This window comes from Musa acuminata, chromosome BXJ1-11 (assembly GCF_036884655.1).
Source record: "Musa acuminata AAA Group cultivar baxijiao chromosome BXJ1-11, Cavendish_Baxijiao_AAA, whole genome shotgun sequence".
NCBI lineage: Eukaryota > Viridiplantae > Streptophyta > Magnoliopsida > Zingiberales > Musaceae > Musa > Musa acuminata.
The window spans coordinates 28,956,408-28,976,809 of NC_088337.1; the positions used below are offsets into that span (position 1 = coordinate 28,956,408).

A 20,402-nucleotide genomic window follows, 5' to 3' on the forward strand; every position below is an offset into this window, starting at 1 on the left:
ATATTAATGGATTAACAACAACAAAAATTTAATTACAGATTTAATAGGAGTTGAAGAGATTGTTTAGGGACAGTCGATGTAGATCGTTAGCATGTGAAATCATACACCTATAAATCTCAAAAAAATAATAATATCATGATCGAAAAATATATGTTTATAAGCCAAACACAATTTTTTTTCTCGTGTCTACTAATTTTTATAAAATATTTGATTTTAGATTATTAGCATTTTTTTTTATCATGGATCAAATTAATTATTATCATGTCTACCAATTATTTTTATCATAATTGTTTTATATCCACTATATTATATAGCTATCGTTAAGAGAATAGTATGAATTGAATGGCACAGTGATACAATACATACAATATAATAAGTAATATTATTATATGTTAACAATATACATATTTCAATACGATTCATCAAATGACTTTTTAGAAGTTTATTTCAGAAGAATCATTAACTAATATTGTTATGTAAATTTTGTTATTTATGTTCAGTCCAATTTTTTTGATAGTGGTGATAATTATAATAATTCTTGATCTATTTTGTTTATTAGATCGAGATTCTAAACTCTTTCTTACATCATAAATAAAAGTATGAGATAGAAAAAATATTTATTGATTTTAGAAGCTAAAATTATTTGATCGTCATCCTCTCCTCTCCCACCTCTCATTCACGAGTTTCATTTATACTCTCTCTATCTGTGGATTGATGACGACTCGACTATAATGGAGTGATCCATTAAGACAATGATTTGATAATTTTTTTATTTATTATTTCTAATTTATGATATAAGAATTATGTATAATCATAATTTAATTTGATTCTGGAAAAGATTTATTGGAGCTATTTTTTATTTATTTGGTCTTTTAAAGAATCTAAAATGATATTTCGATTCCATTGCTCTGTTAGATTCAGTTTGATTCTCATATCTACATGTTCTTCCCAAAACTCTTTTCCTTCTGTGTCGAAACAAGTCGATCTAGATTTTGACATGTAATGAATCCTTGACTTAAACTTGTATTACGATCCTATCTTAAAATTTTAATTAGATACAATGAATAAAAAACAAATTAAATTATTTGAAAAATATCCAATATATTCTTTTAACAACATCCATGATTTATGTTATGATCTTAAATAAAAGTAACTATTATAGTATATGTCCAAATATTTCAATCATACAAAATCAAATATATTAGACTCAAATTTAGAGCTACACGTATAGTGTTTTTGAGTGTAAAAGGATTTTTCATCTACTTCAGCTAGTAAAATTCCAAAGTAATCTCACCCTTGTAAATACCGACTGTTTCCTAACCTGTGCAGGGTGAATTCTACCCATTCTATGAAGAAGATGATCATAGAGAACCGACAAATCCGTGCAGAATCTGAGCAAATGTATAGACTCAGGACCTGACATAATAACTCCGTCCACTGGTCCTCTTTCAACGCATTAAAATCTACCCACTGCGGTAGATCAAAGTATTTAATCCATGAATCCACAAGCTCGTCTTTGTTACTGCTTCCAATGGCTTCATCCTTATCTGACGCATTCTTACCGAACCAAGAGCTTTCAAGACACCCTATATCAAAGACTACGACACTGCTGTTAGAGAGTTGAAGACGAAGTCCCAGTCTCATGAGCCAGCTCAGGTTGGTCCTCTTCTGCACCACATTTATTGCTCTCTTGTGTTCCTCAGAGGTCATCTCACTTGTTTGAGGACAAATTACTATGAATGAGATGAACTTGTTCAAACCATTCACGGTTCCTTCATTCACTGATTTCACTGGCTTCCCTGTCTAGGATGTAACGTCAAAGGTAGATCTAAAGATCAATGTAGTTTCCATCATTATGTCTCATGGACCCAACTCCCAGCTAACCTGCTTCTGATCATGTTTCCTCCACTATAAAAGCACCACCATGGTAAGCCAGTCCCTCCACCACCTTTCTAGAGTTACAGACACACGGAGACAAGAAGAGGGACGTAGCCATGGCTTCCTCCAGTGCTCTCCTGGCAGTGGCGCTCGCCTGCCTTCTCCTCGCCGCGCCGAACACGGCGCAAGCCGCGATCGGCTGCGGCCAGATAATCTCCTACCTCATTCCCTGCCTTGGCTACGCCCAGGGCACGGGGCCTCTCACAGAAGGATGCTGCAGCGGGGTGAGGGCACTCAACGGCGCCGCCCAGACCACACCGGACCGCCAGGCCACCTGCAACTGCCTCAAGAGATCCGCCGCCGGCGTCTCGGGGATTCAGCCCGGTCTCATCGCCGGGATCCCGAGCAAGTGCGGCATCAATGTCCCCTACCGCATCAGCCCCTCCACCGACTGCTCTCGGCAAGTGCCTGATCACCATGCCAAACATTACCGATCATACACAAAGACCTAAAACAACTGAGAGCTGCCTTAGTTGACAGCTCGTACAAGTCTTGCATGGAATAAACTCTAATAACACATCATGCGTGACTCGACCAAACTCCAAAATCGTACTCTCCCAGCGAAGGCTAAACCTTGCACGCACATCTACAAGAAACTGTGTGGGTTTGCATCAATACTAAGCTTTCTTATTTGATCTTTTGCAGGGTGAGGTGAGCTGCTGATTTAACCTGAAGAAGGCGTTTAAGGTAGTGAGTTCTATCTAATAAGGTGGGACTGTTGTCTGCACCGTGTCATCAATTTGTGTGGGAGCGCTCTCAGCATTATTGTAGCTTTGATCTCTGTGCTGCTGTCAATGCTACTGTTCCAGTGGGTTGGGACTTGTAGCACCGTTACTATCTATATAATATGAGTTCCATTAAACAAAAGATTGAGTTACTCTTTAGTCTGTGTTTGCTATGGACTTCTTTTGGCGAATAAACACATCCGAAAAGTGTTCATTACCTGAGATAAAATGTGATATTACGCAGCTATTTATTTATACAGAATATTATTTTTGAGGAAAGTCTTGATGATCTGCTTGATTTTGCTGTCTCATTAATTGTTGCTAAAAAGAAAGAAAAAACAGCTGATTGTTGTATATCAGTTACATAATCCCCTATTGTTAAATTCATTTTATGATAATTTATTAGCCAAAATTTTTATTGCATGAATATTTTATTTTATCTCTCTCTACTTAACTGTTGAGAGATGATGAGCTACTATCTATTATAATAGCGACGATGAAAAACGAGGACAGATAGGTCTAGAAAGGATAATAGACAAAAGCGATAATGGGTGCTAGGTGGAAATTTTCGAAAATTATGTTACTATCTCGAAAATTTTTAAGACCTTTTTTTTTTCGTTTATTTGTCATATTTTACTTATACTTCTTATAAATAGATTATTCAGATTCAATAAAAATCCACTGAGGTATGTGACGTGTGACAGCCTCCGGTTGACAGCTAGGAAGCGCTAACAATCGTGAACCCTGTCGTGGCCGAGACAGATGAGGCCCACCCTTGGTCACGTCGTTTGTCCCTTGCCATCGTCGCTACCAAGTAGCTGTTTAACTGGGCCCACACGGGAATCAGCGAGTCAGGTGAAACCGTAGGGTTAATTCTGCAAATTACGCGCCAAACACAGCACATCAAAGTACGACACACGTGGCAACTTATACACCGTTGCCTCAACAAAAATTAAGGCAGTGACTTTTTATACTCCTTCATAGCTAGTTTGGCCACCTGCCTTGTCATTGGATAGTTTCATGTGGGACCAATTTTTCGCAGCATACCTCTACGTAGTAGCTCGGAGCGAGACCACGGGAATCCTGGCGGATCCGACGAACGGTCCTTGGGGTAAGTGACGCGGGCATCTCGAAACAACTGGATATCACACGTGTCAAATCACGCACCGTTGCTTGAAATCGAGGAATCTTTTTGGTAGCAACTCAGCAATTACTCGTTCCATTACCTTCCATGTAATTTGATGACTTAACGATGCCCCGCCACTGGTTCCCCAGCGTAGGAAACCGATACGCGGGCGACGGATCCCACTAAGCGAGTCTGACGTGTATAAAATGCCACATAAAACCCCCCAGCGATCAAATGACTCGTTTCTTTGGTGCTCCTCTTCGAACCCCACTCTTCGTTCGCGTAGTCGGCAATGGCTGCTGCGATCCATGGCTTCGTTTCCCTCCGAAAACCTAATCCTAATCTCAATGGGATCCGAGCTTCCTCATCTTCCTTCTCCTCTACAATCCCATTACGCACCGCACGCCGCCTTGTGGGTTCGGCTCATCCTCCGCTCTCGCATAGGGATTTGGGAGCTCGGCTACAGTACCTGGATCGGCGGACGTCCAAGATTGCATTTGTGGCTTCTCGCGAGGAACCGGTGAGCCGTAAATAAGCTACCGTCGCTGTTTCTAGCGCATCCATTTCGGGTCCACTGTTCATTAGTTTATGTTGCATATGTTCTTGTTGGATTTCTTTTTTCTCGATTAGGGGATGCCATCGTTGGATATTTATCTGCTTAAATCCTTCTTGGTTTCTGTTACTTTTTCCTTGGTTTTAAATGTTTAGGAGTAATAATTGTTTCGTTGTTTTGTGTAAGCTTGTAATATCACGGAAAAATTGAACCTTGTTTTCTCTTGAATCTTTCAAGGCAGCAGGATCTCTATGTAAATACATGGTGTTGATGTTGATCTTTTGCTAATTTTAGATGAGAACAAAGACACTTTACTTTACTTGAAAGACAAGAGTGGAAAAGAGTTAAAAAGTCTATGTACCTGTGAAATAGTTGGATCAGAAAACCATAAAATGAACAGTTACAAGTTTATATTGCTGAATATGTTTGCAATGCCTCTGCGTTACATTCAATCTGAAATGTAATTAGTTACAGTGATTTCTACACTAAATACCACCCCAAGTTGAACAAAGAAAGATTATTTTTTCAGACAGGATTTCATTAAAGGAGAATGCTATCTCATCAGATAAAATGTCATTTCCAATATGTATTATGTTTACTTTTGCATGCATGTCATTGAGATTTCTTGTTTAAGGAAAAGAGAGATATTAATGTCTGTCTTAATTCTTATATAGAAGCATTCAGATATTGAACTGCAGAAGGAGATGACTGATGCTGAACTAAAAGCTGCAATGTCACATGAAGCATGGCAGGAGGCACTCGAACACTTCAAGACAGAAGCCATGAAAGTCAAAGCTGTGTCAGAAGAAGCATACCAGGTGTACACGAAGAAAGCAATGGAGATATTAACAGATACATCTGAGAAACTCAAGATCCAAGCAGAAAAGGCACAACATGACTTGAATTTAATAGCCAAAGAAGTCTCAGAACAAGGAAAAGAGTATCTTTCTACAGCAACAACGAATTCTCCTGATTCAGTTAGGGAAATTTTCGAGACCTATGCATCAGCAAATGAGTTGAACATGTCCTCTATCAGAGATTTTTACCTTGGGATTCCATATGGTATGCATGATAACCTTCATTCATCTATTGGATTTTCATGGATGTTTCTTTTATGATTTCTTTTCTGGTATTGTATTTTTAAAATAAATTCTAGTGTCACCAATAGTATGTCACTTCCTTCATTGTCATTCTTACTAGCAGAAAATTAACTTATTTGTTGCAGGTTCCTTTCTTTCCATTGGAGGTTTCATCTATTTCATCCTAACTGGAAGCATTCCTGCGATTCGATTTGGTGTTGTTCTTGGCTCTATAATTTTTGCTCTAAGTGTATCAAGCATGAGGTCATGGAAGAATGGAAAAACAACCCCACTTCTTTTGATTGGGCAAACTGGTCAGTCTGTTCCTTCCAAGTGTTGTCTCATTCCTTGTTCATATTCAGAATCAAGCTATAATATTGCTGAATGTCATGTGAAGTTATTCCTGTAGTATTGCCAACTGGAAACAAGGTTCAATAAGTTTCATTGGCTGTTTTCAGCTTCTTTTGTTTTTTTTGACTCTTTTTTCTTTTGGATTTAGCTAAGAGAGTAGGATTAGCTAATTGGAATTTGTACCACCCATAAGCAAAGGAAGTGGTGACTCTTAGTGATTCCTTGACATTCTGATGATAGAGTTATTACAATCTGGTGCTTAAAAGATGCCCATCATAAATTTCATTTGAAGATCTCTAGAGATCAGTGTTATGCCTTTCAAGCCTTAACAGTGATGATTTTTCCTGACAAAGAAATCTGACTTAGTGTTTCTTATCATAACAAATGTTTGTTGAGTGATTATGTTACTGCCGGTTTTATTTGGACTACCACCATAGATTCTTTAGCTTGAACGCAAACAGGATAATATCAGTATCTACTTTGAGTGATCGGAATATATGATAAATTCACTATAGAGTTATGGTATACCATAGAGTTGACTGGTCCATGGTCCACAGGCTGGGGATTTGTATTGTTTGGTCAAGTTTTCAGGTAACAATTTTGAAAAGATCCAACCAAATTGCATTTCAGGTTTGTATAGCTCTTGTCCTTATAGACCAATGATGCAGTTGAATGCATGGTGACACTCTTTCTTCTCTTCTTTTATTGTGTATGTTTATTTCCATTTTTAACTCCTTCAGTCCTTCGTGTTCCATTGTATTTGTGTGGCACTGTTGTAGGTCATTTTTGGGTAGTTTACTGCTGAAATTTGAAAACAACTTGTATAAATGCAACCATTGGACAATGAGGATAACATAGAAACATACCCTGAATGTTACTTGTGGTTGATAAGTATCTTATAGTTAAGAGATATTACTAGGTAGGCTTGTGTTCCTTGTTATGGGTAAATATCATATGGATAAAAGATGTTCTAAATAGCCACTTATTTTATTATGCTCTAGAAATCATAATAGAGATTCAAAATTAATTCATTCTATGTTCTTTCTCCATTCCTATCCACATTGTTTCGCCAGCATCTTGGATTCCTTTCTTACTTCCAACAAGCAATCATGCCTCATTTTGTGATATTAACTTCAATGACTTAAAGAAACAGCGGTTGACAACTTTGGCTATATTGATATGCCTAGAAGGCCCTGGTCAACTAGATGGCCCTAATCAAAAGAAAATGAGGCTTCTGAAGATGAGTTTACCTACACTATCTTCAGTGGTAGAGTGACTAGATCAACTTAACGAGTCATGGTTTTATCTTTAAATGATTCCAGTTATTATTTGATAAATGATGATTTTTAATCAAGGTTAAAGAAAGAAAAGATTATGATGCAGGAAAGTTTAGAATTAGGTGCATGGTTAGGAGCAAGGTAAAAAAGAAAAAAAAGTTTTAGGAAGTAGGATCATGATCAAGATGATCACTTTGGTATTGGGATTTGTTTGAATTGGATGAATTGAAAATTTCAATTAGATTGACAGAGAATTGGCTAGTCTTCATCGGCTGAAATTAGTCAAAATTTGTACCTTTGGCCAATACTAGTTGGGATTCATTGGATTAACATCTGGTCAGAACATTGTTGTCCATTTACCTAGGCTTGATTAATATCTGGTCCAAAAGAGGTTACATATTCTTTTCTCTATAGGAACGTTTTCTACAGTCTACACCATCTTCATGTGATGAAGACATGGTAATATTACCAATAAGATTTTATGTTAGCATATGTAAAAGAAAATATGTTGCTCGTCACCATTATGTTGAAAGCTTATTTTGGTCTTTGCTTATTTGCTTGATTCTCATATTTTTGCAATCTGTTTCTAATTAACTTCTTGACTTGATATTTCAATTTAATAGCTATACTTATGGCAAATAATGTATTCATTTCTGCAAGCACATCTAATAACAATCACTGGTGCAGCAATATCTGCTATTATCTTCTTCAGGCAATGCTTGTTGTGTTCTCAGGTATTGATCTCTTTAATTATGCACAAGTGAATGACAAGCTAACAATGTTAATTTAGATTATTAGATTCTTTTGAGATTGGTACAAATTTTCATTTGGTTTTGATGGCAGAGGGGATCATTTCCAAACCTTTTGATGCTCCTTATCAGGTTAGTATGCTTTAGAACCTTCTGTGTTTACTGCATATCGTCGTCATTTTAAACAAGATACTTGTATCATATGGCCATACTCCTCAAATTCCAGATAGTTCATGGGGTGTTATATATCAAGTGATTTATATTGTATTAATGAAAACTTCCAATGAGGTTCCTGAAGACCTGCTATTTTATAGAAAATGAATGTTAACCTGGAAGTTGAATAACCTGTAAAGATGATGTCAATTCTGGTTGGTTTATCACAAGGACCAAAATACTATGGAGACAGTGGGAAATTAAGAATCATGATGATCTATGTCTTCTTGATCAATGTTTTTAAAAGTACTAGGTGCCAAGGTCCCAACACACTCGAGGCATCTACTCGAGCGAAGTGAGGCATTCTAGAATATTAAAATATAAAAAATAATATAGTTTTAAATTATATTAAATATATATAATATAAAATATGATAACAGTAGTTTTAATTATCAGTTCTAAGGATTAACAATCCACTGTTAATCGTAGTTATAACAGTGCGTAGTAGGGGGAGGCGGGGGGAGAAGAATAGTCAACGATGGTGGAAGGTGGGAAAAGAGAGGGCAGCGGTGATGGAGGAACCTTCGGATGGCAGCAGCAATGGCGGAGGAAGCTGCAGATGACAGCAGCAGTGACGGAGAAAGCTATAGTCCTATTCCTTGACGGCGGAGGGAGATACACATGAAGGATTAGGCGGTAGAGGGAGCTGCGCACAAACAAAAGTGGTGAAGGAGGAAGATTTGAACCTTTATGTCAGCGGCGAAGGGCTTAGTCAACGGCGGAAAAGGAAGATTGGACCTTTTCCTAGGGTTTACCGAGCAAGTCGGGGGACCGGGGGGGGGGGTGTGAATTTCGATGTTTACTGTTGGACTTAGTTGGTTCGATTGAACCGACTAAGTCACTATCGAATCAAACCAGAGTCTAAAATCTGGTTCGACTCGAGTCTGGTTTGACTCATTGGATTCAAACGAGCGCTCGTCTGAGGCGCCTGACGCGTAGGCTTAGGTGAGCGCCTAGGCTGTGCTTCAGTGAGCGCCTATGCGAGGCGCTCGGGCCTCGCCTGAGTGAAGAGATTAAAATATTTTGAAGGGTAGAAAAATTATATAATAGACTATAGTGGCCTAGCACCTCTAGTGAAATCTACTCGGAATATTTCATCAGACTTGACCTGAGGATAAATAAGAATAAAGATTTTGGAGACTTTCATATATATTTGTGGACTTGCATGAAATTTAAATATTGAGTTTTCAAAACTTAGTCTAATATACACCAGTACAAAAATTCCTGTTGCCTTCCTGGTCTAGAGAGACATTTTCTTTAGAGCTTTCTATTGCTATACTGCTTGAGGCAAGATCATATCGAAATGGTTGACTGGACTGATCTTCGACCCTCTTGATACTTGCAGAAATTTCTCTGTGTCATCACTCCTGAGAACATTAAATATTTCTCACTGCTGTTAGATAACCTTCTTTTTACATTCTTACAAAGTCAGGGTTATTATCTTACCTGAGGCAATAACCATCCTGTTTTGGTTGGTATATAGTGGTTCAATGGCAGGTTTCTACATTTATAGAATGGTAATCGATGGTCACAAGGCTCGCCCAAGTGTGGAACAGAGATCAGAAAATTAGCAGCCATGATGATGGAGGTTAGCTACCTGCCTCTGGAATTTCTACCACTCATTTAATCATTTTGTATTAGGATGTTCTATCCTTTTTAACAAGTTAATATTTATCCATTGCTTTCTAGACTTGATATAAGATCTTATCACATACAGGATGGGTAGGTGAAGGTGACCATGATAGGAAGTGACTGCTCCTTCCTACTTGCATCACTCCACCTTCCTCCCGCCATATATGTGCCAGGCAAATATCTACCAATTTCTTCTGATATCAGGTAAAGTAGTTAGGTTATGGTATGATGGCTCTAAAATTTGCTGTGCCTGAAGGTCTCCAATTTGTGGCTTTTAAAGAATGCAATTTGTGTTTCCCTCTTCTCCTTTCAAGCAGACAAGTAAATAAACATACATACATCTTAGTCTTATAAAAATTCCCTTGTATGTCTAAAGTTGGAGTAATTATTGTCAGTAGGCGCTATTGTCATTGGAGTAGATGTTTTAACTCCTATGTTGCTGGCTACTGAGATGGTCTCTTTGTTCTATCTGACGTTGCTTCTCTATGCATAGGTTCGGGTGTTGCATGGCATGACGCACACAGCGGCATATGCTAAGAGAAAAAGGCGCAAGCAGAGGAGGGAATGGGAGGAGAGAAAAGAAATTAAAATAAAACTCATGAAAAAAAGATTAAAAATTTAAATATTATTAAGGTGAGATAATATATAATTTATGTATTAGTAGTAATCATGTCTTCAATCATTGTGTCTTATGAGCCACATCAGCAGTGGTTATGCAGATGTGGCGATAGGTAGATCGTCGATGTTGGTGATATGGCTGATCTGACAGAACAGCTGTGCCGGGCGTCCGTTGAGTCATAATGGCCACACGATCGGCCACGTTGATGATCATGAGGATCAGTCAGTCACGTCAATAACCGCTTATCCAAATCAAACCGTGTCAGTGGTCATTACACCGTCGGTGATCGTCGATCTGACATTAACGGTCGCGTCGGCATTCGTTGGTGATTGTTGAGGTCGAACGGACACGTTGATGATCGTTGTGATTGGTCGCGTCATCAATCGTTGATCCAAATCGACCATCAGATTGACCACATCGACAATTGCTTGCTCTAATCACAAGTGATTAGAGAGCGTCAATGAATGATAAATATGTAGATCATATTCTCTGTTCTAACCTTTTGGAGACCATCCAACGCCCGACTTCAAATCCAAAAATCCGATATTAATCTTTTCTCTCATGTGTGTACTTTGACAGTAACGAGGTATCACTTTGGGAGGTCAGGAGGTCCACCTGGGTGCTTCAACTCCACGTCGACAGCACCTTGGTTACCTCATACAGCGACCGACGTCGGAGAACATATATCCGACTAATTACATATTAATTTTTACGATTAATTATCTTAGTATCTCAATTCTTATATTTTAAAAAATTATATTGATATCTTTATGATTATGAAAGTGAAACATCTATGTTTATTTACTATAATATCATTAGTTTTACTAACAAAAATATGAATATAAAAGATAAAAAGATGATTTTAATGTTTTAATTAGTGATGACGGATGATGGTGCCACTTGATGTTGTGGGTGGTTGTTGCAGATGAGGAGAGCAGCGACAAGAGGTGAGGGTCATTATATATTTACGTCGATGCCAACGTAATTGTTGAGTGGTCCTTTCACTGCTTGACAACTATGTCAACGGCGACAAAATTCTCAAGCAGGCATTTCATTACTCGACAATCGTGTTGATGCTAATGCAAATGTAGAGCGACGTTGCTTAACAATTACGTTGGTACCGACATAATTATTGAGCGATGAAAGGACTGTCGATGCAGATGCCGAGCAATGCTATTTTATATTTGTATTGGTATTAACGTAATTGTCGAGCAACGTCACTCTGCATCTGCGTCGTCACCAACATAAATGTAACGCAACGAAATAGTCGTTCAGCCATTACGTCAACGTCGATGCAGATGCTGAGCGATCATCACTTTTTGTCGTCGCTCTGCTTATCCACAATAGTCACCCGCGGCTCTTAGCTGTATCGTCGTTCACCACCACCAACTGAAACACTAAAATTATTTTTTTGCCCTTTTATTTTCGTGTTTTCGTTGGTAAAACTAACGATGTCAAGATAAATGAATTTACATATTTTATTTTCATAACTATAAGAACGCATATATAATGATCGAGATACTAAAGGTAACTAACTACATGAGTAATATATAATTAATGCCCATATACTATATAAGTATATAATATTTTTATTATATTTATTGATAAAATTCATCCATCAAATACATCAATGGCCCAAAAACTTTAAGCTTGACCAATAAATCGATAGAGTTGATAAAGTTCATTCGTCAAATACATCTATTTACATTAAGCAAATAGAGTATCTATTAATGATACGATTTTTCTTTGGCCTCAAGGTGTGTTCCGTGCACTTCAAATCAAGTCTTGAAGGCCTTTTGTTAGTTTAAGATGACTTCTAATAGAAAAATCTGTTCAATTCCAATATCCAAGTAATTAAGCAATAGTAGAGCGTATAATTGACATGTACCACTCACAAAACGATGGTATATTATTCGTGTGTACTGCATACGGTATCCAATGACTGATATCATATCGCATTTTTTTTGGGATCCACGTTTATCCAATCCCCTTAAATAGGATCCGAAGACCCTTTAATCAAACTTGAGATAGATACACACGCGAGAGCACCCAAATCGACCCAACTCTGGATTCAAATACCTAAATATTTAATTGGATTATAGGATGATTTGACCAATACCCATCAATTACTTATAGCCTAAAAAAGAACCTCTACAATTCAAATCATCAAAACGCAATTAATACTTCTCAATATTGATGCTAGCATGTTCTAAAAAACTGGGATTCACATTATTCATCACTCTGATCTCTTGCATACATGATTTCATAGATTATCAACACAACTAATACATGCTTCCTAAAATTTAGGCTAGTTTCGACTACATAATCCAACAAGAGATCAACATTATTCATCACTTGGGTGTGTAGCATACATGCATATTAGTTATCGTCACAAAATATAGTATTCCTGAGATTGATGCTAGTTTAGCCTAAGAAATCTAACTAGAGATTCACATTATTCATCACTAGCAGCTGGAGCATACAACCATATTGTTTATATCATCTACAAATCCAATGGCGCCTTAATAAGCTTCAGATTTACAAAAAGGATGCAGCGGCAATTCAGATTTGCAAAAAAAGATAACGCCGCATTTGGCAGGAACGATCAGATAAAAAGAGATATGCAGCGCTACCAACTCAGATGTCACCATGATGAACATGAATCTGTCCTTCCTGATTGTCAAGTGGCATGTACTGGGCCATGATAGCACGGATCTCCGAGTCCATGTAACTCTGGCAAAAAAGATACAATTATAATAAGATGCTGAATCAATACTATGGATTGCATACCAATAGAGTGCTGCATCATCATGAATCATGATATCATCAGAGATTCCAGTTGGCTGAGGTGAGACTATGTATTAAGAGGAGGTTTAATATTTACAGGGAAAACAAAAGGTTGATTGAGGCAGGGTTCACAATTTCACAATGTCTGGATCACTATAATGTGTGGTGTCAAAATATGATCGATAAAACAAAGATATTTTGGAAGATAAGCTAACAAGAGACCAGCATTACCCGGATTCTGTACTTGTATACAGCATAACCTCCAATTCCAGCTATGACTAGGCCAAAGAGGATAACCCACAAGAAGCTCCAGCCAACCTCTGTAGAAGCCTTTTTGCCTGGATATTTGGAAATGCAATATTAAACATTCTGAAAGAAAACACCTTTCTGAAAGAAAACCATCTTGCAAATTTTTAAAGGCTGTAGTAGCAGATGCATTTCTTCATTTTTATTGTGATTCATCGTAACCAATAACAGGTGCCTTTCCAATTCTCCTGTTGTTACACTGAAAGCTAAAGATTGAATGCTAAAGACAAATGAAATCAGCATTTCTAGTCCCTAACATCATCCTGCATTTAGAATCCTTCTTTTGCTGTTAAGATTAAGCTTTTATCATGAACAATAGTTGGAACACAGATAGTGGATTGGATATACGTACTTATGCATGTGTCATGTTCCTTCATGTATAATAAATCACCGCTGCAGCTGCACTCGTAACTACCCCAAGTGTTCTTGCATTTGCAGCCAGAACACTGACATGCTGTCTTTTCCTTGCATTCATCAACATCTGAAACATAACATAATTAGAAATGCATTACAGACCAGATAACTAAATAAGTACATTGTTGCATCTTCTGAGCTCCATAAAAATGATATCAGACAATGGAAATACATTTTTGTCTAAATGAGATGAAACAGAAGGACAATAACTCCAAATATGACTGATTCCACTGATAGCACTGTAAGAATATAATTAGAAAAGGGTGAGGAATTATAAATAAATGAGTCGAAAAGGAAGGACCAATATTTCAGACATGATTGAATTACACTAGTGGCAGCTAAATAGTCATGATGTGGAGCCCTTAAGCTCAAATAATCAGATTAATGAGCATTGCCTTTGATAATGATCTGAAACCAAAACCGAGGATCATGAAGAAAATACCTTCACACTTGTTAATTCCATCACCCTTAAAGCCAGGCGGGCATTTGCATCCGTCCTCCTGCATGTTGTGTATCTTACTAATCAGATGCTGGTTAAAGGTCAAACTAAAATGGACTTGATCAAGTCAACCTACCACACATGCAGAGTATGTTTTCCCCTCATGAGTTTTCTTCCAACACCCTCCGTTATTGATTTCACATCGCCCATATCCTGAAGCTGTAGTAGGAAAAGTTATGTCTACATGTAGTTACACTAGTAAAGTTATGTATATTACCTTCCTAGTCAGAATTAATATGATTAACAAATTAATTAGTTGCTAAAATAACGAGTTATAGAAAAATGGGAAAAAGCAACAACCTTACTAGCAAGAATTTATGAAAGAATTTTCTCAGCTTACAAACAACTAAAATCATTAATTAGGAAGATTAGCAGTCAAATGAATCATCTCAAGAATATATCTTCCAAACTTTAGTTGATGATATTCTGCAATTGCCCATGATGTCATGATGCAGTGAATTGTACTTGGCTGATGGATAAGGTACAGCAATATCTATCAGTCATCAACAACAGCAATATTCTTCCTTTGTTTCTCAGTAAGACAGTAGTAAACCTGTTATAACCCCTAATTGTCCGTAATTCCCGTGTTCCTTTCCTTAGGTCAGCATGGGTCCATTGCTCAAGCCTTCCAAGAAATACAACAGAAATGGATCATTTTGTTTATCAAAATTAAACCTACATAGTCTCTTTGGATAATGATCAATGGAAATTTTGTTAAACGTTTATGAAAAGAAAGACCCTGGAAACTTTATAATTATGAAGGCATATTTGCAGATCTAGAGTTTCTCTTTAACAATAAGTTCTCTGGTGCTCCAGGATCGGATGGGTAATGCCCCTATCAATTTTTTACCACCTCTTTTGTACGGTAAGCATCCATCAACTTTAATAGAGAACAGCAACTACATCTAGCACTGAAATGTTATAGTGTACCTTCACAACGAGTGTATCCATCACCAACAAGCTTCACACCTTTCACAACAGGGCATTCACATAGTCTTCCACGGAAAGTATCCTGAATGAAGGTAACAGAACATCATAAGCAAAATATGAAACTAACCATCTACTTGCTGTGGATATTGATCTCATGGTGCCAAAATGAGTACCTTGCATGCAGTGATATTAGAAGCCTTATCCTGCCAACATCCGCCATTGTTCTCCAGACATTCATTTGTTTGTATGTCTACATAGTTAAATGATTAAGAAGAAGATACACCACTTTATCTTAAATCAAAAATCCATTTGCAGAACGGCAATATCAGAAACTTGTAGATTGGCATAAAAAATAAAAAATGAAAAGAAAACATAATACCTTCACTCAAACAAACAGCTGGCTCAGTTGTTTCTTGAAACCCAGCGCATATTGCTTTAAGCACTGCAGTTTTGTCCAGCTTCCCTAATATAAGAAAGTATGGACAGAAATCTTAATGAGATATCAGGAAACAACATGACGCACCACATGATTGCTTAAAAAGCTCACCTCTATATTGCCTATTATTAATAACAAGAGTTGGTAAAATAGTAACATCACCCCGGGAGTCCTTTCCAATCTAAGAATAGAGATCAGATTCAGAACAAAAATCTCGAGCATACAAAGGTCAAAATGCAATGCATAATGTAATGACACAATAAAAGCTAGTCTTAACCTGTGCATCTTGTTCTGCTTTAAGCACTGGATTCTCTTCATCTGCATCAGGATCTCCCATACATTTGTTAATTTTCTTCAGATCAATGCCTGTCAAAAAAATATCACATATAATTAAAAGAAACCAATCGACCATAATTTCCTGGTTTAATTGATCGATAATAAGTCTCATTAAATGGCAGAAACAATAAATGATATGGTGAGCTTACCCAGTGATCTGATTACTTCTTCAGCACATTGTTTTGTGTACTTCTTTTCCTTCATGGGACAACGGATTGCAAAGTCAGTTACATAATCCCACCACAGCCATGGCTTCCCACTTTCGTTAGCAACCTGATACAAGCAGACTTGACGCAAGTTTTGGATCACAACATCTTTCCCATCATAACCTTTGCTGAAGTCCTGTTCAGGATCAGGTGCACAGTATCTTCCATGGTTGATGCACTGGGATTTGCACTGCTTGCTCAAAAGAAAGGCTTCAGGGCAATACCATGTTATGTAATGTGGGGTGAACTGGGTATAACCTTTTTTCTCCAATATCTGTGCTGCTCCTTTGAAGTTCTTAACAAACTGTACTTGGCTGTCACACTTGGGGCCACATTCATCATTGCTATTTGTCCAAAATTCATATTCCACACGGTCATCAGGATGGGGCAAAGATTCCCTCCAATCTAAGTTGACACTAACCATGTCACCATTCTCAATTGCCTTTTTTAAGCTGTCTCCAAAGCTCTTGCTGATAAGTGCTGAAGGAATTGTGATGTCCTGAAGATAATCTGCCTTGGTGTCCTCTTCTTCAGGTGTGTCCATTGTTATTAAAGGTTCTACCTTGTTATCAGCAACAAGGATTGCAGCAGCTCCTGCATTCTGTGCATTCCATGCTTTTGCCGTAAAGTAACAATCTGCTCACCATGATAAAGCAATTCAGCATAAGTAAGCTCAGGGCATGATGTCATAGATCTAAAATTTCAAACGTCAATAATTGATATCAGCATAAATAAATTGTAAATTTCCAGAAGATGTACCAAATCATGGGGTAGTAAATATATTTACCACAAATCAAGGGTAAACAATTTCAATAAAAAAAACAGAAATATTGTCCAGTTGAAGACTTAAAACAAAGTAGAATTGCTTGTAGAAGAACCAAAACCGATAATATTCTAACATACTGAGGCCTACACGTGTAATCAACTGAAGGCCTTATTCATCAAACTGGCAAATATCATATGCTGTTCTGAAATCATGAACAAAAATTGATTTAATTTTTGCTTTAGAAAAATAAAAGAAAGTTTAGCCATTATACACAATGATAACTATCAGAGTGACAACCAAACACATTGATAAGTAAAGATATAGGTTCCCCTTATTGGGTGGTGGTGAGTTGTTTTTTGGCTGGAGGGTGATGGTTCCGCAAGAACATATGTATATAAGCTTCCCCCAGATGAGAATTGGAGGTTGTTTTTGTAACACAAGTCTCAATGAAGCAACCGTAACATTGCATCAATACCCACCAAGTAATCTGAAGAAAGTGATGTTGGTATTGCACCTTGGTCTGCCCTCAAGCTAATTAAACGAAGTATTATAATCATCTCAGTGCATAGATTTCACTCATTTGCAACCTCAGAAATGAAAATTATCTGCATGTACCGACCATGAGATCAAAGATCGTTCAAGCAGTATAACTCAAGTCCAAAGAACACATAGTGCTGCCTGTAGAAATGAGCATGACATATACTAGTAGGACAAGTGTAAACTACCACACCCTAAATTGTACTAATTCATGATTTATTAGTTATTGACATCCATGAAGCAAGCAGATCTAATAACGAAACCGATGGGTATCATCAATGAATCACTAGCAGTGATGGGGACAAGAAGAAAAGGATAAGATAACCTCCAACACAAGATAACCATCCAGCTAAAACACCGCAATCATTACTTCAAACAGTCGAACAACAAAAAATAAGCGAAGAAACAATTTAGTAACAGATCAAACACAACTTTCTTCTTAGTGTACATAAGATCAAAGCCTCACCTCCTCTGTCGACGAGAAGAAAGGTGGGGAACCCTCCAGGTTTGGACTTATAAGAGATGTCGAAATCCCGGAAGCTCTTGCAAGCCTTCTGGTTGTCCTTGGGGTACGCCACGATCCCCACCATCGTCCCGCCGTACTGAGGAACGCCAAAGTTTCCGATGGCGCACTCGTAGATGCCTTTCAGCGAGTCCGGCGAGGTCACCTTTAAGCTGTTCTTCTCAACCACGAACCGTCCCCAGCAAGAGCCCCAGAGAAGAAACAGAACCCACACCGAAATCCACAGCATCTTCGCCCCCATTCTTTCACAAATCTAAGCAGCCTACCACCTAATTTATACTCGATTAACCGATCGTCACGAAAAGAACCCAAAAGCAATCGCCAGAAGAGGAATAGAAGCCTTAATCTTCTCACAAAGATCTTTAAATAGAAAAAGGGGAAGACTTAGCGATTAAGAAAACCCAACATATCAAGATTCGATCTGTTAGCACGAAAACTCGATCACTGCAGGAATTCAAATCGAGGGAAGACAATCATCTTCTGAGCTGATGCTTCAAAAACTACGAAAAGACCAAGAAGCTCTGTGAAACCCACACAAAAGCTCTGTGAAACCCACACAATCCGCGACAGCAAAGCGATCCAAGGAAGGTTGAGACGGGATGCAACAAGGTGAGCACTGGGAATGGATCTCCCTCGGGCCGGAATAAGGGTTCGGAAGTCAGGGATTGGGGTTAGGCAAGCTGGAGAAGTCTCGAGGGAGCAGGCGAAGAGGGGAGAAGCAACGTGTTAGCCTTCGCTGCTACCTCTATCTTGAAAGGACTCGCCCACACACTATTCCCCAGCCACCATAGCACACCGACTTAAACTTACTAATACTGATAGAGCTTATATATATATATATATATATATTGGAAAATTAATTTCGATGATTTTCTCACTCACTGGTACTAATTGATATTTCTCATTTTCTCAACTATAATATATTATCCGACGCAAAAAGAAAGAACGATAAAATGAAGTGCATCGCGTCAAGGATTCGAAAATATGAACAATGATGCATAGGTGAATTCGCCATGAATAAATGGGCCATGATTTGGGCAATGCATAATTTATCATGTCCACGATCATAATCTATCGAATAATTAGGTATTCGAGCGTTATGCTTCTACAGATGCGTGCGTGAGCTGCTCCTGCAACGTTTTCCACACCCCGACAACTGCGAACGATGCTTCCAAAGGTCACACGGCTCGCACTGAATCGGGGACCGAGGCTTTTATATCGAGCTAATTGATATCACGAAGCCGATAGTATATGACCTTTCAACGAGTATTAGGAAGACGCAAGGAGCGCTTACCCACAATTATGCAAAAATAACTTAGGAGTGGGACCCACTTCGTAATGCATTAACTGAGAGAGAGAGGGGATGGGGAGGGTACTGAGACACCCAGCCGGAGCAGAAAGCGACTCGCGCGCGTGATTCACGCGGTGCGCCTAAATCTTTTGTTTGTTTACAGAAATGTTTAGCGACCTTCGATCTTCTACCCCTTCTTTACCCGGATTAGTATTGGAGATGTTGAGGGCATTGGAAATCGTTGCCACCGATGATCAGGCAGGTATCGGGTTGAGTGAGATGAAAGGTGGAAGGTTTATGAACTCGTAGCTCTTCGTGTTGCCTGTTTGATGAAATGCGACTAATCTTGTTGGAACGGTTCGATCAAATTCTCGTGTTTCGGTTCATGATCGGATCCAAACCGCTAGAATATTCGCGAGTCCGATAACCCGAAATCCAATAATCTCATTTCAGATCAGATCTACCGATACTGCAATATGATTTGGGTGAATTAGATAGATTGTATATCTCTAGAAAAAAAATGGGGTACATAAACCGGTCAAAATCCGACGCTGATACACGTATGAGGCACCACTAGCATGGCGACACGTGCCACTTTGGATGTGTTGGACACACCCGATTGGCTCTCCCCACACACAGTGTCTTCATCGACGAGGCCATCGTGTTGCAACAAGCACGCGATGTTTGATGAGTGGTTTGCCTCGCGTTTAACATGCCAGCACATAAGATTTTGTTTGGTAGTTGAACATAGAATGACAATATTACCATCATAGATATAGCTACTCTTATCTAAACAAAAATAAATCCCCAAATTTTGTGTCAAATCGATTTGACACAAAATTTGACGTCACTGAATTGGTAACAATGTGTCCATCAGTAGTAATAATCTTACGAATTCAAAGCTCAACAGTGTTGATTGTTGAGGATAAACCTTACCTTGTCAGTGGAGCAATGACAAATCATTGACAGATCTCATTGCTTGGCAGCAACAGGATTTTGCAAAACTACTTTGAAATCTGACCTATTTTATAACCATCGATTTCAGTCGACATAGAAATAGAAGCATACTGCAAATAATATTTAGATTAGAAGGAACCAAAAGCACTGAA

General features: G+C 38.2%; 3 protein-coding genes across 5 annotated transcripts; 2 read left to right on the top strand and 1 right to left on the bottom strand.

The window, feature by feature from the left end:
- The first annotated feature begins 1,932 nt into the window (after window positions 1–1,932).
- On the top strand, window positions 1,933–2,822 carry LOC103971897 (non-specific lipid-transfer protein-like). The gene is made up of 2 exons (XM_009386048.3): window positions 1,933–2,338; window positions 2,584–2,822. Exons 1-2 carry the CDS (start codon window positions 1,995–1,997, stop codon window positions 2,591–2,593), a joined length of 354 nt encoding a protein of 117 aa, XP_009384323.2. The 5' UTR covers window positions 1,933–1,994; the 3' UTR covers window positions 2,594–2,822.
- A 1,189-nt stretch (window positions 2,823–4,011) lies between these two features.
- LOC103971899 (protein FATTY ACID EXPORT 3, chloroplastic) lies at window positions 4,012–10,286 on the top strand. 3 transcript variants are annotated; one of them, XR_001976297.2, is made up of 8 exons: window positions 4,013–4,309; window positions 5,017–5,404; window positions 5,568–5,735; window positions 7,737–7,783; window positions 7,893–7,930; window positions 9,495–9,599; window positions 9,729–9,847; window positions 10,137–10,286. XR_001976297.2 is itself a non-coding variant. In XM_009386050.3 (7 exons), the coding sequence occupies exons 1-6, from the start codon at window positions 4,082–4,084 to the stop codon at window positions 9,580–9,582; spliced, it is 954 nt and encodes a 317-aa protein (XP_009384325.2). In that variant the 5' UTR covers window positions 4,012–4,081; the 3' UTR covers window positions 9,583–9,599; window positions 9,729–10,077. The 3 variants fall into 3 exon arrangements, 2 of the variants coding, with proteins under 2 accessions (XP_009384325.2, XP_009384324.2); XM_009386050.3 differs by lacking the exon at window positions 10,137–10,286 and having other exon boundaries at window positions 4,012–4,309; window positions 5,020–5,404; window positions 9,729–10,077; XM_009386049.3 differs by lacking the exon at window positions 10,137–10,286 and having other exon boundaries at window positions 9,729–10,077.
- A 2,299-nt stretch (window positions 10,287–12,585) lies between these two features.
- Window positions 12,586–18,784, bottom strand: LOC103971900 (vacuolar-sorting receptor 1). The gene is made up of 12 exons (XM_009386051.3): window positions 17,946–18,784; window positions 16,120–16,812; window positions 15,912–16,000; window positions 15,746–15,815; window positions 15,578–15,661; window positions 15,372–15,448; window positions 15,199–15,280; window positions 14,345–14,427; window positions 14,212–14,269; window positions 13,708–13,836; window positions 13,281–13,387; window positions 12,586–12,995 (listed from the first exon to the last, which is right to left on the bottom strand). The coding sequence occupies exons 1-12, from the start codon at window positions 18,241–18,243 to the stop codon at window positions 12,900–12,902; spliced, it is 1,866 nt and encodes a 621-aa protein (XP_009384326.2). The 5' UTR covers window positions 18,244–18,784; the 3' UTR covers window positions 12,586–12,899.
- Between the last annotated feature and the right edge of the window lie 1,618 nt (window positions 18,785–20,402).